The sequence below is a fragment of the Alosa alosa genome, chromosome 1, assembly GCF_017589495.1.
Source record: "Alosa alosa isolate M-15738 ecotype Scorff River chromosome 1, AALO_Geno_1.1, whole genome shotgun sequence".
NCBI classification, from domain to species: Eukaryota; Metazoa; Chordata; class Actinopteri; order Clupeiformes; family Clupeidae; genus Alosa; species Alosa alosa.
This window is the reverse complement of record NC_063189.1, coordinates 18,171,816-18,187,487: the sequence shown is the minus strand read 5'-3', so window position 1 is coordinate 18,187,487 and position 15,672 is coordinate 18,171,816. Positions and strand designations below refer to the sequence as shown.

Sequence of the window (15,672 nt, the reverse complement as noted above, 5' to 3'; positions counted from 1 at the left end):
TGGTCACACTGTCCAGATACCTGACACACACACACAAAGTATACATTAATATGGACACATCAGCATGCAACACTTACTTTATTGCATTACATTAATCTCGCTCTCATTCGAACATCATAAGTACCAAGCTCTTCTGCCCTAGCAGCTGTATGGAGTAGATCTGTGCCACATCACAGCAGGACCCATCCCACAATCCCCTGCTCTCCACAATGGCACACAAGCTCCTGTGCGGACCCTTCCCATGAGCCCTCACCTGCCCAGCACAGTCATGGCCTCCCCGTCGTCCTTGCAGCCCAGCAGCTTGTGGATGTTGGCGTCCAGCACGGAGAGAGCCAGCTGGAAGATGACCTTGATGCCCTCGTAGAAGAAGCAGTCCACCACAACCACAGCACTCTCGAATGGCATGACGCTAAGGAAGAGCGTGAGGAACCAAGAGAGCGAGATGGTGGAGATCACGCCCAGGTCCTGCATGCAGTCGTACAGCTGGGGCACGTACTCCCGGGCCAGCTCCTCAAACACACCCTGGTCCACCAGTGCACCTGGACACAGGGAGAAGGGAGGTCAGTCATGCATATATTCTCTCTCTCACACACACACACACACACACACACACACACACACACACACACACACACACTTCAACTCTTAAAACATATTGGATTACCAAAGCAGCTGGTATCAAGAAGAAGGAGAGGTAATCCAAGAGTGTTTTTGACAAATGAGAGAGGTATTAATACTTGAGCATGTGCACAAACACATGCACACACATACACACATCAAAATCTTCACAAAAGTAGTTTGAGTACTGGTGAGGAGAGACACAACACCAAAACTATACAACAGCTGCCCCTTTGTGTGTGAAATGAACACCACTCTTAGATCTCTAACATCTCTCTCTTACCCACTCTTACATCTCTTACATCTTTAACATCTCTATCCTACCCACTCTTACATCTCTAACATCTCTAACATCTCTCTCCTACCCACTCTAACATCTCTCTTACCCACTCTAACATTTCTCTTACCCACGACTCTGGTGTTGTAGTAGTCAGGCAACATCCTTTCACACAGAGCCACCAGCAGCCAGAAGGCCTCTTCCTCTTTAGCATAGAGCAGCAGCACCGACGTCACGATGTTCATGGCCTGAGAACACAGACACAGCACCGGAGATGACACTCCAGAGTGACTCAGTGAGTCTGTATATGGTGTTTGTATGTGTGTTTGTACAGGTAATGTCCCAAATGAGTCAATGAATTCTATGCATATGCAGCAGGTATCTGTGCACTGCCATATACCCATGGTCACACTCAGAACATTTCTGAGAAACAGCTGTGTGTAGCAGTTCTCAGATGACATGACTTAGCGGATGGCTTCCACTGCAGTGCTCACACAGCATGCTGAATCATTTCCCAGTGCCTCAGAGCTGTGAGCCTTTGTTTGTTTGTAGTGTATTTGAAGTATGCATCAGTTCAGTGTAAAACACACTAAAATGCACACATGCTATACATCTATAGTGTAGTCCTACATCTTTGTGTAGAAAAGGATCAATCTGTGCAGGTGTTTGGGTATATGTGTGAGTATATGTAGTACAAATGTGTGTGTGTGTGTGTGTGTGTGTGTGTGTGTGTGTACCTGGCAGTAGCCAATGTTGGGGTTGCGGAAGGCGTACGCGGTGAGAACCCGACGCAGCGCGGCAATGCCCATCTCGTTCTGGAAGGCAGGATGCTCCGGCAGTGAGCGGTGCAGGTCCCTCTCGATCTCCTCCGTGGCCAGGTTGTACTTCCCCATGGACTTCTCCACCAGGTCCTCGTAGTAGCCCGGGTGGGTGGCCATCTCGTTGATGGCCCCTGGTCAGACACAGACGCAGCAGTTAGGACAGATTTGATTAGAAGAAGATTGAAGAACCCTCTTTCTCCTGCCAATGGCCCCTCCGGTGGGTCTCCAGTCAAATTATATAACAGAGCGTGTGATGGAGTCTGTACATGTCAAAAGGGCTTTTCTTTTCTTCCCTCCATTCACATTACATACAGAGAATAGCTGGAGAGGCCATTCTGTTTACTCTCCTGAGATGGGAGGCTACATTAGGCCAGACAATAGGACTGGCGAATCTCTTGTTGTACTCAAGAATCAGTGGTCAGCCTTTTGGTTGGATGTAGACGTTTAAATGGGTTGAAACCTCCCTGTTCCTTTTCAATCTGATCTATAGACCCTTTCAAGAGAGTTCCATTATCAGCATCATAGTTGGCCCCACAAGGCTTCCGTTTTAACATTCCATATGTTATCTTAATGCAGAGGAAGTAGATTGGGAACCAAATAGAACGTTCAAGCAATGTTTTTGTTTTTATTGTTGAAAGGGTCTATACGCACAGAACCAATTTTAGCTGGTTAGTGTGATGACGAACTGCCACATTGTATGACTCCACTGCCACCCAGATCCAGAAATACATTCAGGCTTCACAGCACCCACTGAGCCTCCACAGTTCTGCCCAAGACTAATGATGAGACCTTTCCATGAGGCAGAATAGGAGGCTGATTGGAGAAGAAAAAAAAAAAAAAAAAACCTTCAGGGCTGCAAAGGCTGAGTCCAAGAGAGTATTCAAGATGCATTACATTTTCTACTCCCCAGGAGATCCCCTCTGCCATGGGATCCAACTGACTTTATGGAGCGCAGCACTGGATATGTGCTCCAGCACTGATCTGAATATGAAGCTCCAGCACTGATCTGCACTCATATGAAGCTCCAGCACTGATCTGCACTCATATGAAGCTCCAGCACTGATCTGTGCTCGTCATATGAAGCTCCAGCACTGATCTGCACTCATATGAAGCTCCAGCACTGATCTGCACTCATATGAAGCTCCAGCACTGATCTGCACTCATATGAAGCTCCAGCACTGATCTGCACTCATATGAAGCTCCAGCACTGATCTGCACTCATATGAAGCTCCAGCACTGATCTGCACTCATATGAAGCTCCAGCACTGATCTGCACTCATATGAAGCTCCAGCACTGATCTGCACTCATATGAAGCTCCAGCACTGATCTGCACTCATATGAAGCTCCAGCACTGATCTGCACTCATATGAAGCTCCAGCACTGATCTGCACTCATATGAAGCTCCAGCACTGATCTGCACTCATATGAAGCTCCAGCACTGATCTGCACTCATATGAAGCTCCAGCACTGATCTGCACTCATATGAAGCTCCAGCACTGATCTGCACTCATATGAAGCTCCAGCACTGATCTGCACTCATATGAAGCTCCAGCACTGATCTGCACTCATATGAAGCTCCAGCACTGATCTGCACTCATATGAAGCTCCAGCACTGATCTGCACTCATATGAAGCTCCAGCACTGATCTGCACTCATATGAAGCTCCAGCACTGATCTGCACTCATATGAAGCTCCAGCACTGATCTGCACTCATATGAAGCTCCAGCACTGATCTGCACTCATATGAAGCTCCAGCACTGATCTGCACTCATATGAAGCTCCAGCACTGATCTGCACTCATATGAAGCTCCAGCACTGATCTGCACTCATATGAAGCTCCAGCACTGATCTGCACTCATATGAAGCTCCAGCACTGATCTGCACTCATATGAAGCTCCAGCACTGATCTGCACTCATATGAAGCTCCAGCACTGATCTGCACTCATATGAAGCTCCAGCACTGATCTGCACTCATATGAAGCTCCAGCACTGATCTGCACTCATATGAAGCTCCAGCACTGATCTGCACAGACCCTTCAAGAGAGTTCCATTATCAGCATCATAGTTGGCCCCACAAGGCTTCCGTTTTAACATTCCATATGTTATCTTAATGCAGAGGAAGTAGATTGGGAACCAAATAGAACGTTCAAGCAATGTTTTTGTTTTTATTGTTGAAAGGGTCTATACGCACAGAACCACGCAGCTGGGTTAGTGTGATGACGCAACTGCCACATTGTATGACTCACTGCCACCCAGATCCAGAAATACATTCAGGCTTCACAGCACCCCACTGAGCCTCCACAGTTCTGCCCAAGACTAATGATGAGACCTTTCCATGAGGCAGAATAGGAGGCTGATTGAGAAGAAAAAAAAAAAAAAAAAACCTTCAGGGCTGCAAAGGCTGAGTCCAAGAGAGTATTCAAGATGCATTACATTTTCTACTCCCTTAGGAGATCCTCTGCCATGGGATCCAACTGACTTGCGTGAGTGCAGCACTGATATGTGCTCGCGCTCATATGAAGCTCCAGCACTGATCTGCACTCATATGAAGCTCCAGCACTGATCTGCACTCATATGAAGCTCCAGCACTGATCTGTGCTCGCACTCATATGAAGCTCCAGAGAGCACCGCCTTTGAGCAGCAGTCCTCAGTGCTGCTCATCTACTGTACCTCATCGGTCTATCAAATCACTCCCTACTGCATGGACCGCTTTTGGATTACAGGAGATCAGAGAAAAGCGATCAAATAAACACGGGCCAAAAATAGCCTGTCAGCCTGACAGAATATCAGCGTCGTGGTGATAATTACTACGACACCCACCTCTGAACAGTGCTACTGTACTGTATGCACAAACACACTCTCTGCTAGTTCTTCGCTGCAGGCTGCCCCTGGGTCCCCGTATGCCAGCTCCGAAGAGCCATCACGCATATGCACATTTCCATTACCCGACCGACTACTGCCCTGCCTGAGCTCCGCAGAGCTCAGCTTAGAACTGGAGCCAGAGCCAGGGAGGCTTCTGCAAACATTGAGCCAGAGCCAGAGAGAGAGGGAGAGGAGAGAGCAGAGAGAGAGAGAGCCCAAGAGAGAGAGAGAGAGAGAGGGAGTCTGTCTGTCTGAGAGAGAGAGAGAGAGAGAGAGAGAGAGAGAGAGAGAGAGAGAGAGAGAGAGTCTGTTGTCTATAATGCACTGTTATATAATTCTTGTTATAATGTTATTTTATGTTCTGCTTTTTTCTACATTTCTGTACTGTATTTGCTTTGGCAACTCTATTTCTCGTTGAATGGTCATGCAAATAAAGCTTACTGAATTGAATTGAGAGAGAGAGAGAGAGAGAGAGAGAGAGAGAGAGAGAGAGAGAGAGACTCCTGAGATAACAAGCACTCACTTCACGTGGCTGTGGCTTGGTGACTGTTACCAAGTGCCACAGCTGCACACAAAGGTGCAAAGCATCCGCAGTGTGCGTATGTGTGTATGAGTGTGTGTGTGCGCGGTAAAGCGTAAGGTCGCGATGTGTCTGTGTGTGTGTGAGTATGAGTGTATGAGTGTGTGTGTGCGTCATGAATTAGGAATATGTTGCACTTTGTAAGCAACTTTCATAAAGTCAGTTTTCGTTTTGTTCAAAGGATGAGGTTTTGTTAAAGGATGAGGTGTTGAGGAGCAGATTGAAGAGCATTGGTGGAGTATGTGCATGTTATAGGCATGAACAGTGCATGAATTAGGAATATGCTGCTCCAGCTCAAATGTGTATGTATGCGCACATGCATCTGTGTGTGTGAGAATGACAAAAGGAAGGTGGGGGTTTGTTAAGGTGATGTGTTGATGTAAAGGTTGAATGCAGGTAAATGTGCATATCTGAGAGCATACAGTATATGTCGGTCCTCTGCTTGCTTCAATAAAAAATAAACTCAAACTAAAAGCAAAGGGAAGGAGAAAAGAGCACCTCTACCCAATACTGTCTAAAAGAGCACCTCTACCCAATACTGTCTAAAAGAACAGCCCTACCCAATACTGTCTAAAAGAGCACCTCTACCCAATACTGTCTAAAAGAACAGCCCTACCCAATACCGTCTAAAAGAACAGCCCTACCCAATACCGTCTAAAAGAGCACCTCTACCCAATACTGTCTAAAAGAGCACCTCTACCCAATACTGTCTAAAAGAACAGCCCTACCCAATACCGTCTAAAAGAGCACCTCTACCCAATACAGTCTTAGAGAGCACCTCTACCCAATATAGTCTTATAGAGCACCTCTACCAAATACTGTCTAAAAGAGCACCTCTACCCAATATAGTCTTATAGAGCACCTCTACCAAATACTGTCTAAAAGAGCACCTCTACCCAATATAGTCTTATAGAGCACCTCTACCCAATACTGCAAAGGTCCCTAAATATAGTCTGAGCACCTCCCCAAATACTGTCGGATACCTGCCCGCCACCTCATTTTGGGTGGCCCCCAAAACATGTCCCCAATGTCCCAGTATATATCATCCTGCCCAAGACGGAAGTACAACATCGTCAAACTAAAACCTCCGTAATTTCCCCTTCATTCTCTATGGCTAGTCTTAACAGTACACATGTAATACTATTTTTGTCACCGGTGGTTGTTTTGGCGCTGTTTTGCGTTTGCCATCGAAAACGGAATGAAATGTAGGCCTACCTGCAAACAATGTAAGAGGCCTATGCTGACTGCATTAGTGCTCAGTATTTTAAAAATGTATCAATTAATTGTTAATAACTAACTAACTTCTATTCAAGTCATATTTCTGGGACTTTCTGGGATAATTATTTAAATATATTTTTTATTCACTCTTCAAATGTTCATACAAAGAGTTCACAAAGTTCTCATCAGGTGACTGAAAGTTAGAATGGTGGTCATTTCAGACCACTTCAGCACTTAATAAAATTCTCATAGTTTGAGAACTTTAAATTATTTGTAGGATATTCACAACTTGAGCTGTGTATGCAAAGACACAGAATTCAGAGTTCACACATTTTTTTAATAAAATATACTTTTGGGACTTTTGGGAATGCAAACGTTTTTTTATTAGTATTATTTAATTTTACACTGATATGGCATGATGACAATATAAACACAGCTAACAATGGTATTAAATTGCAATAGCCTATGATTACATGTAATAGAATATTCAACTAAGGTAGACTGCAGTTGTTCACAGCACTAAGCTATTCATGGCTACTGATATAGAACTACTCCGAGTCTCTGGCCCTCTCTTGGAGCCAGGCATAGTGAGCTGGCCCTCGGAAGAAAAAGTTTGGGGACCACTGCAATACTGTCTAAGAGAGCACCTCTACCCAATACAGTCTAAAAGAGTGTGTGAGTGCTTACTCAAGGAACACATCTGAGCAAAACAGGAAGGAGGATTTACGCACATGGGTGCAACTGTGACTATGAGTGCAAAGAAGGAAGTGGAGGTCATGCTCCTGGGCACCATCCACCAGTGTAGCGGATGACCATCTCACATCCTCCTATGATGAACGAATGATGTGAAGGAACAAACAACAGATCACCTTTGCGGTCACACATTCTGCAGCGCAACTGACTGACTGTGCAGACGCTTGTCGCTAAACCCTCCTCCGAGGAGGAATAAGACAGAAAATGGTGTCCCTCTTAAGGAAAGCTCATCTAGGGGTAGCCAGCGGCAGCATTCCGACCACATGCAGCTCCAAGTGCCCACGGTTCAATTCCGACCAGTGGTCTCCCACTCGTTTCCTGTCACCCTAACTCAACCTCTCAACTCGTTTCCTGTCAACTGTCCTATCTGCATCAAGACAAAAAGAACATCTCATTTACTCCTTCATTTGTCTTACCATCTCAACCAACCAAAAGGTGTCCTTCTCTTCCTCATGACCCTGGGCCGTAACTCTAAGATCACTTACAGGACGCACCGATCTGACCGCGTGTCGGAGGAGGATAAAGACTGCATTAAGAATATCAGGATAGAAGACTTGAAAATGACAGCACAGTGAAGTAACTGTGCTACTTTTGAAAACAGAAAGTAGGTTATGAGGCCAGTGGCATGAGCAGCATCTAAAAATGCTGCTGTGTGTGTGGGTATGTGTAGGAATACGTGGGCGTGTTGAGTGTGAAGGGAGAAAGTGTGTGGTTTCCATGTTGTCCACATGACTTGTAACTAGGTTGTGAGACTTGGGTGTGCAGTTATTGTTTCAGTTCTAGATGTTCTGCTTTCTATTTGCCTCTAAACTACCATATGCTTAAGTCTGTGTTGATGTCTGTGTATGTGTTTATGGGTGAAGTGTGTGTGTGTGTGTGTGTGAGAGAAAGAGAGTGAGAGTGTGAGAGTGTGAGTGTTAGTGACTGTGTGTACTAAGTACTGCAGAGTATTATGCATTTCTTATCACACAGAGCCAGGCCAATTGTTTGTCACACAGCAAAATGAATCAATCTGTTCATCCTTAAGTTTCTTAGTATCCACACAGTAAAGTCATGCATGCATTTAGGTTGAAAAGAGTTGGACCATTTTATCTAAAAATGAGTATTATATTAGGCGAGTCAAAATGATTGGGATTGGGGTACTGGAGTCTGCCTTGACTCTAAACGCCTGAGTTTCCTCTGGGATTGAACACAAGTGAGATACTTCCTCTTGATCACAGCTGACATCTCCTAAGACTAATGGATGTACACTTTTGTGAGTAAACTGGTTTAACAGTACGTCAGTGGTACATGTTCGGAACTACCGATCATTCCCTGCTAAATAAATGTATTAGCAGGCTGTAACCTCTTCTCTGTGCTACTGAGTATCTGCTTTTATCCTAGGTTGATGCATATTTAATAAGGTTTCTATTTGCGTGGCAACCTTCAGATGCACACAAACTGCCAGTGTAATAATAATAATAATGAATTGGTTTTATATAGCGCCTTTCTAGAAACTCAAGGTCGCTCAAGAGGAATTAGAGGTCAAAGGCCTCAGTGAAGAGATGTGTTTTGAGGTGTTTGAGTGTAGCGTCCCTGTGAATCATAAACCACTCTCTGTACTACTCATAATAATTCTGATTCAATGCGATATGGAAAATACCCACCACACACTCGTCACACAGTCTCACTGGCTCCTGATAACCACATCATTTCTCAACTCTGGTAGTGTCCAACTGTCCGCTGTCGCACACTACACACTCACCACAAGGTTCATGTTGACCAACCAACAGTTAATCTAAAACTCAACACATAATTGAAGGTCATTCGGCTATCACCTCAGCAGCCCTTGTACTTAATAATGGTATCAACACTTTCCCTTGGGGAACCAAATGAGTGTGTGTACATACAGACATGAATGATGAACGTGACTTAGTGTAGAACAACAATGGTAGTTGCACCTGCAGCACACACTCTGAGGTTACCCCAACCTCAGGTGCAGACCTCAACTCAGGCTTAGAAATGTAGGTCAGACTGTTTGTATGTTAGTGAGCGTAAGAAAGTGCAGTCTTTCTGTGAGTGGATCTGTATGCACAGTATGTGAGCCCAGAAACACACATGCGAGTGCAAAAACACATGTAGGTCAAGTATTATTAGGTGCTTATATTTGCATACATTGAGGATTTGTATGCATTTGGGTGGCTACTCTATATGAGTATCTAAGTGCGAGTGTACACGTTGTTGAGTATGAGGCTACTCATACATGTGAGAGTCGCTTTCTTCATCTGTGTCTGCATGTTTAGGACCATGTGGTACACATGAATCTTCATCTGTGTCTGCATGTTTAGGACCATGTGGTACACATGAATCTTCATCTGTGTCTGCATGTTTAGGACCATGTGGTACACAGGAATCTTAGTGCACAGGACAGTGTTTAGATGGGAAACATGGAGATGGAGTTGAAGTGACCTGTGACCCGTGTCCATTAGAGCTTGTGAGTGTGATTAAAGTGGACGAGTCGCTCACCTGAGAAGAGCAGCCACAGTTCTCCTCTCATGTTCTCGGGGATGCCTTTGAGCACCAGGTCCTTGGTCTTCTCCGTGCGGTACATGCACACGCCCTGGCCATACTCCTGAAAGTGGTTCTTCCATGCCTGCTCCTTCAGGAACTCCTTAGCCTGCAACAAAGCACAGGCATCAAGGGACACAGGTCAAACCCACGGCAGCCTTTTACACAACCTATTTACAGGCCTGAGCTTTGGAGAGATGCACAACCTATTTACAGGCCTGAGCTTTGAAGAAATACACAACCTATTTACAGGTCTGAGCTTTGGAGAGATACAATTACATACTTGTTAAGAAATAAATGTTGAGCTTCCTGTGAATTGGACCACATCTCTTCTCTCTGTAACTGTAGCCTCATAAAGAGCAATGCCTTCCTCTTCCTCCTCATCCTCTTTCTAGCCCTCTTGCCCTACAGCCTTCATCTCTCCACCTCTGGACTGCGTTACTGCATTCATGGGGTTGTGCTTGGGCCAATTAGCGCTGGTCGTCCAAACACTCCCCCACGACTGTACTGCTGCTGCAGCCAACTCATTAGAGAGCCGCAGCTGGGCTATGCTGGACGGAGCTAAGCAGAGCTAGAGCTAGTGCTGTGCTTTAAAGTCAAAGTCAAAGTCTGCTTTATTGTCAATTTCTTCACATGTCAAGACATACAGAGAGATCGAAATTACGTTTCCCACTATCCCACGGTGGAGACAAGACATATTTTACCAATTAGGTCCACAGACAAACATAACATTCAAGTAAAGAATATAAAAAGTAAATAAGAAGGCACATACAATGAAGAAATAAGAGCAGCAACATTTGGGTTAAAATTGTGCATACAGTAGACAGTCAATATAATAGTGCAAAAGTCAGGCCAATAAATGGCTGAGGTAGTTCTGTTTGACCTAAGTATGCAAGTGGCATAGTGGTGCAAGTTATGTAAGAGCAGCAGAAGTGTGTTCAGAAGTGTTTTCATGACAACAGGACAACAACAACAAGTTGCAAAGTGTGCAAGTGTGCAAGTGTACAAGTGGAGTAGTGCAAGTGGAGTAGTGCAAGGCAGCCATTGTGGGTCCAAAGTCCAGGATGTTATGTAGCTGAGGGTGGAGGGGGGAGAGAGTTCAGCATCCTAACAGCCTGGTGTATGAAGCTGTTGGTAAGTCTGGTGGGTGCGGAGCGGGCTTCTGTACCTCTTCCCAGAGGGCAGTAGATCAAACAAATTGTGAGCGGGGTGACTTGCATCACTCACAATTGTGGTCGCCTTGCAGGTGAGGTGGGAGGTGTAAATGTCCTTCAGGGAGGGGAGTGAAGCACCAATAATCCTTCCAGCTGTGTTCACTATGCGCTGCAGGGCTTTCCTGTTGTATTCAGTGCAGCTTCCGCCCCACACAGCGATACAGCTGGAGAGGATGCTCTCAATGGTGCCTCGGTAGACTGTGGTCATGATGGCTGGTGGAGCACTTGCTCGCCTGAGTTTCTGCAGGAAGTACAGGCGGCGCTGAGCTTTCTTCGCCAGTGATGCAGTGTTGGTGGTCCAGGAGAGGTCTTCACTGATGTGCACCCCCAGGAATTTGGTGCTGCTCACTCTCTCCACCACAGCACCGTCGATAGTCAGTGGCAGGTGTTTAATAATATAAAGGACGCCTAAGGGACTATGCACTGTTAAAGGCCTCACCTCCACTTCCTCTTTCCCCTTCGTGTTGATCTTTAACAAGGTCTTAGAAGTGTGGATAGCACAAAAGGATCAAAGAATGTTCAGTAAAGGCTGTGGAAAACGAATAGATTGCGAAATTGGGAGGTACGGCTCTTCCCAAATTGTAAAGAAATGCACAGCCTGTGGATATAAGCAGGTGAGCTGGTCTTTCCAGCAATGGCTCCACTCTACAAAATTTAGGTTTATTCCTGAAGGAAATCTGACATTCCAACACACCTGCAGTATGCTGTTAAGTAGGATCTGCACATCATCCTGCTGTAAGAGATCAAACAAACATGCAGGGTACAGGGTACAAACACACAGAGCTAGAGCTGGGCTGCAGCTGACCAGGGGAGAGCTGTTTCTGTGTGCCTTCTCAGCTACAGTGTGTGCGAGTGAGTGAGTGAGTGAGTGAGTGAGTGAGTGAGTGAGTGAGTGAGTGAGTGAGTGAGTGAGTGAGTGAGAGAGTGAGTGAGAGAGTGAGAGAGTGAGAGAGAGAGAGAGGAGAGTGAGAGTGAAGGTGAGTGCTTACATGTATGCACTGAAAAGTGTCTCAGAGGAAGTGATCACCAAGTGTATGCATGGGTGGGTATCTGTGTTACTGTGTGTGGGTGTGTCGTGTGTGTTTTTAATGTTTTACCAGTTTGGGGTTGAACTCCTCAGGTTTGCGGTGTCTGTACATGGTCATGAGGGCTTGCGTTGCCGTGGGAACACTGTTGTCGTTGAGGTTGAACTGGCGCTCGCCCTCCGTCTCGGAGCTCACGCTGCTGCGCTGGGGACTGCAAGAGAGCAGACTACCCTGCTGGGAGTACACCTGCGTGCGCGCGCACACACGCACACAAACACACACACACTTACACATAAGCACACATGCAGTCACATATGCACACGTGGGCACATTTACACTGACAGATAACATAATCACACTCTCACAAGTTTCTGGTTTCAATGATATTTAAGATTGCGAACAGCAGTTATAGTTTTCATAATTCATATTCAAGGCATTTTATGCCCAGTAAACTTCATTAGTCTGACTAACCACCAAAGATGAGCGAGCGTGTAGTTTCCTTGTCATTTCATCTAATTTATGGTTTATGTCGGTGATGCTTTTATTTCATTTGCTTACAGTAAGCTAGCAGCAGAGCAGCTAAAGTGCATTAGATCGATGTGTAAGATGATACCAAGGAGGCAGCACTAGGGGAGAACCATTCTGTACCCTGTGGGGAGTTGCCCTGTTGAGTCACCAATAACAGCATTAGCAGCTGAATTAGCGCTCGTCTGGGAGTGGGCGGGTAATGCGCCACTCAGGCTGGGTTTGGGCAGGTCCGCTCAGCTGGGACACACACACACGGCACTGGTCTGGAGCCACATTTGCACGTTTCATATAAAGATGAAGAATAGGATGCTTATTGTAATCAGCAAATGAGTACAGCTGCATCGTTCAGCTTATGCTTGACTGATTGGGGCCCATTTGGCCCATTACATCTCTCCATTTATAGCCCCACCTCCTCCATCCATTGGAGCTACACACTCCTCAAGTCAGTTCACCAACAGCAGGTGAACCTTTCAGTATGAGCAGCAGGTTACGTTTTCTATTAGAAATTCATGTCACCATGCTGTTCAAAAGGTATCGGCTGGCTTTATATTAATGGCATAATTTGTAGGCCTAAGCCTCTTTGGGTAAAACCTTCTGCTGGATCTTGTTTCAAGCTACAATAGGATTGTTTTACATAACACCAGTACAGAGGTCTGTGACATTTCTTTATTATTCACTTTGTATCCTACTTGTTTAAATTATTGCAGTATTTGAACTACATTTTCAACTATGTTCAGCACTTTCATGCACTGGTTACACTGCCCTGCACTATTTTGCACTATATCCCCATCACTGTAGTGTGCCGTGTAATGTCATGGTGACGTGTTCAATATGTCATATCTGCACACTAGTGTGATGGTGGTGATCTGTGGCCCACAGATGCTATCTGGATCGAGGAGTAGTGCCCACCTCATCGTCGGAGCTGTTAAGGCTGCCTGTGATCTCCCGCTCAAAGTAGATCTTAGAGGAGGTCTGCTGCAGGAAGTCAGAGATTCGCTGCACCAAGAAGTCACGGTCCTTCAGGTTAGCAAACAGGAAGGTCATGCGGTTCTTGGTGCTGATGGACAGTGGGCTGGGCAGGACATTGGAGCTGTCTGCCTTCTCCACAATGGTGACCTGACAGATCAACAGAGACAAAAGCAGTGGACTGTGAAATGTGAGCATTGATTACAACCAGGTTTCAATGTTTCATGCCACTCACAGACAATTGTTGCCATGATGTGCTTCAGTGCTTTGCAGCAACATGGCCATAAGAGCCTAAGCATGCTTTAAGATGGAGGACATGGCATTGAGACAAGCTGAGCTAGACAAGCTATATTAATCATTTCTAGATATGCAATAGTCAGCCAAACTGAATCCAGACTTGTATTTCTTCATTTAAATTCTATTGTAATCATGAAAAGCTGAGTGTAACAGTTTGGAGATCTGCTAATATTATAAGGGCTGGTTTCGGGTAATCCTTTCAAACTTTCTGTTATGGTTGTTCAGTGGTTTTAATGGCTTAATGGATTGACTGCTAAACAGAATGTCAGAAGTATGGCAAAGATGACTGCCTCTGTATCCTAGCAACAGCAGGGAACTGTTAGCACAAATTGAAGGCGACAGCTGCCTGAACAGTGGTGATGGTCATGACACACAATCCGTCTGAGAGTGGAAGCTCAGGACCCTGCCTGCTCACACAGACACACGCTGTGCACGCTGAATCTTGACCACATAATTGGACAGCTCAAGCGGACACGGAGGGAAAAATCTTACTCCTATGAAAAGTCTAAGCATTCTGTGCCACTCTCATGCATATTTCACCATCAAGCAAATATGCAAGAATATGCCTTTGTTAAGGTTTCAACATGTACTGGGGCAGGTGCCCCAAGATGCACCCTCTTAGGAATGGGTAGCTGCAATATGGATGATAAAGGCCCTTGTCTCTCATAGTGTCTCAGTGTAGAGCCCTTTAGTGACCGGTGGTGGGGTGGGGTGGGTGAGGTCTGGCGCACCTCTCTGAGAGGGATGATGAGGCTGCACAGGGTCTCCTCCTTGCTGGTGAAGCAGATGTAGTTGGTGGAGACAAACATCTGGCCCAGGATGTGCATCTTGTTGAACGGGGTCCAGAGGGTGCAGTCCGTGTGACCGTCCAGCTTCTCATCTTTGGGCAGGCGGAAGAGTGCCCGGTACCTCTCGGGCTTGGCCCAGGTCCCTGAGTCCAGGTCCCTGGAGTGAGTGAAGGACAGAGGAGAAGAGAGAGAGAAAAGGAGAAAGAGAGAGAGAGAGAAAGAGAAAAGAGAGAAAGAGAAAAGAGAGAGAGAAAAGAGAGAGAGAGAGAAAGAGAAAAGAGAGAGAGAGAGAGAGAGAGAGAGAGAGAGAGAGAGAGAGAGAGAGAGAGAGAGGGGGGTAGCAAGCAAATGTACATTTTTCTTTGACTTCAAAGACTTTGTCCCTTTGAGGGCCTGAACTACAAAACCAGACAGGGACAGGTGCAGCACCAGCTTTTACAGCTGTCCTCAACCCCAAGCACTACACTGCTCGTTTCCATTACTGCTCTGCTCCTGGGACATGTTCCATCTCACCATCTTGCAGTCGCCACACTCTCGGTTAGCTTAATCAGGCACGGTCCCCTCATCAGGATGGAAAACATGCAGCATAAGTAAGATTTAGTACTGCGCAGCTCTGGACAGCTTTGTCAGCAAAAGCAACGCAATACAACCAGCAGCAGTCACCCTCCCGTTTGCCATAAAACCATCTATTGTAAAAGACTAGCGAGGAGTGGCAAGATTTTTTTTTTTACAAGGCTTGGTCTTATAGGGTCACACAAAGGCTTTTTCTAAGCTGCTTTGGAACATGCCCATTTAACACAAGGCAGTAGTGAATTTGTTTGCCCCCAGTGTATAATATGGTTCATATGTGCCACCTGTCATCACAGTCCAAATGAGTTTTAAGGGTGACTGTGGGGTCTCTATTGTTTAAGACAAATGTTAACAAACACCAGGTCTCACATAATCCCAAATGTGCACGCACTGAGCCTGCAAACAATAGTCTCAAAGAGCGGAGTGCTTTTTTTGTGCAGGCTTGACACACAACTATATATAGTTGCGTAAACTCAAAATTATAAATCTCCTGAAAGATGTAATCCACTTTCACAGTTACATTTATGAAGGCTATTGAGGATTAGCAACACCTCTCTTCAGTCGAAACAAACGTGGCAAGCCTAAACCCAAGCATATTTCTCTGGAC

The 15,672-nt window shown here is 45.7% G+C and overlaps 1 protein-coding gene across 1 annotated transcript in view; it reads right to left on the bottom strand.

Annotated features, from left to right (window-relative positions):
• tbc1d9 (TBC1 domain family, member 9 (with GRAM domain)) overlaps positions 1 to 15,672 on the bottom strand; it is a 39,147-nt gene that overhangs the window by 8,876 nt on the left and 14,599 nt on the right. The window contains exons 6-13 of the mRNA XM_048247302.1: positions 14,439 to 14,652; positions 13,354 to 13,560; positions 11,989 to 12,162; positions 9,636 to 9,786; positions 1,633 to 1,847; positions 1,026 to 1,143; positions 254 to 539; positions 1 to 20 (exon numbers count right to left, since the gene is read on the bottom strand). The exon at positions 1 to 20 is cut by the window's left edge and continues 110 nt beyond it. Of these exons, the coding sequence (XP_048103259.1) occupies positions 1 to 20; positions 254 to 539; positions 1,026 to 1,143; positions 1,633 to 1,847; positions 9,636 to 9,786; positions 11,989 to 12,162; positions 13,354 to 13,560; positions 14,439 to 14,652 (1,385 nt within the window). The remainder of the gene's footprint in view (positions 21 to 253; positions 540 to 1,025; positions 1,144 to 1,632; positions 1,848 to 9,635; positions 9,787 to 11,988; positions 12,163 to 13,353; positions 13,561 to 14,438; positions 14,653 to 15,672) is intronic.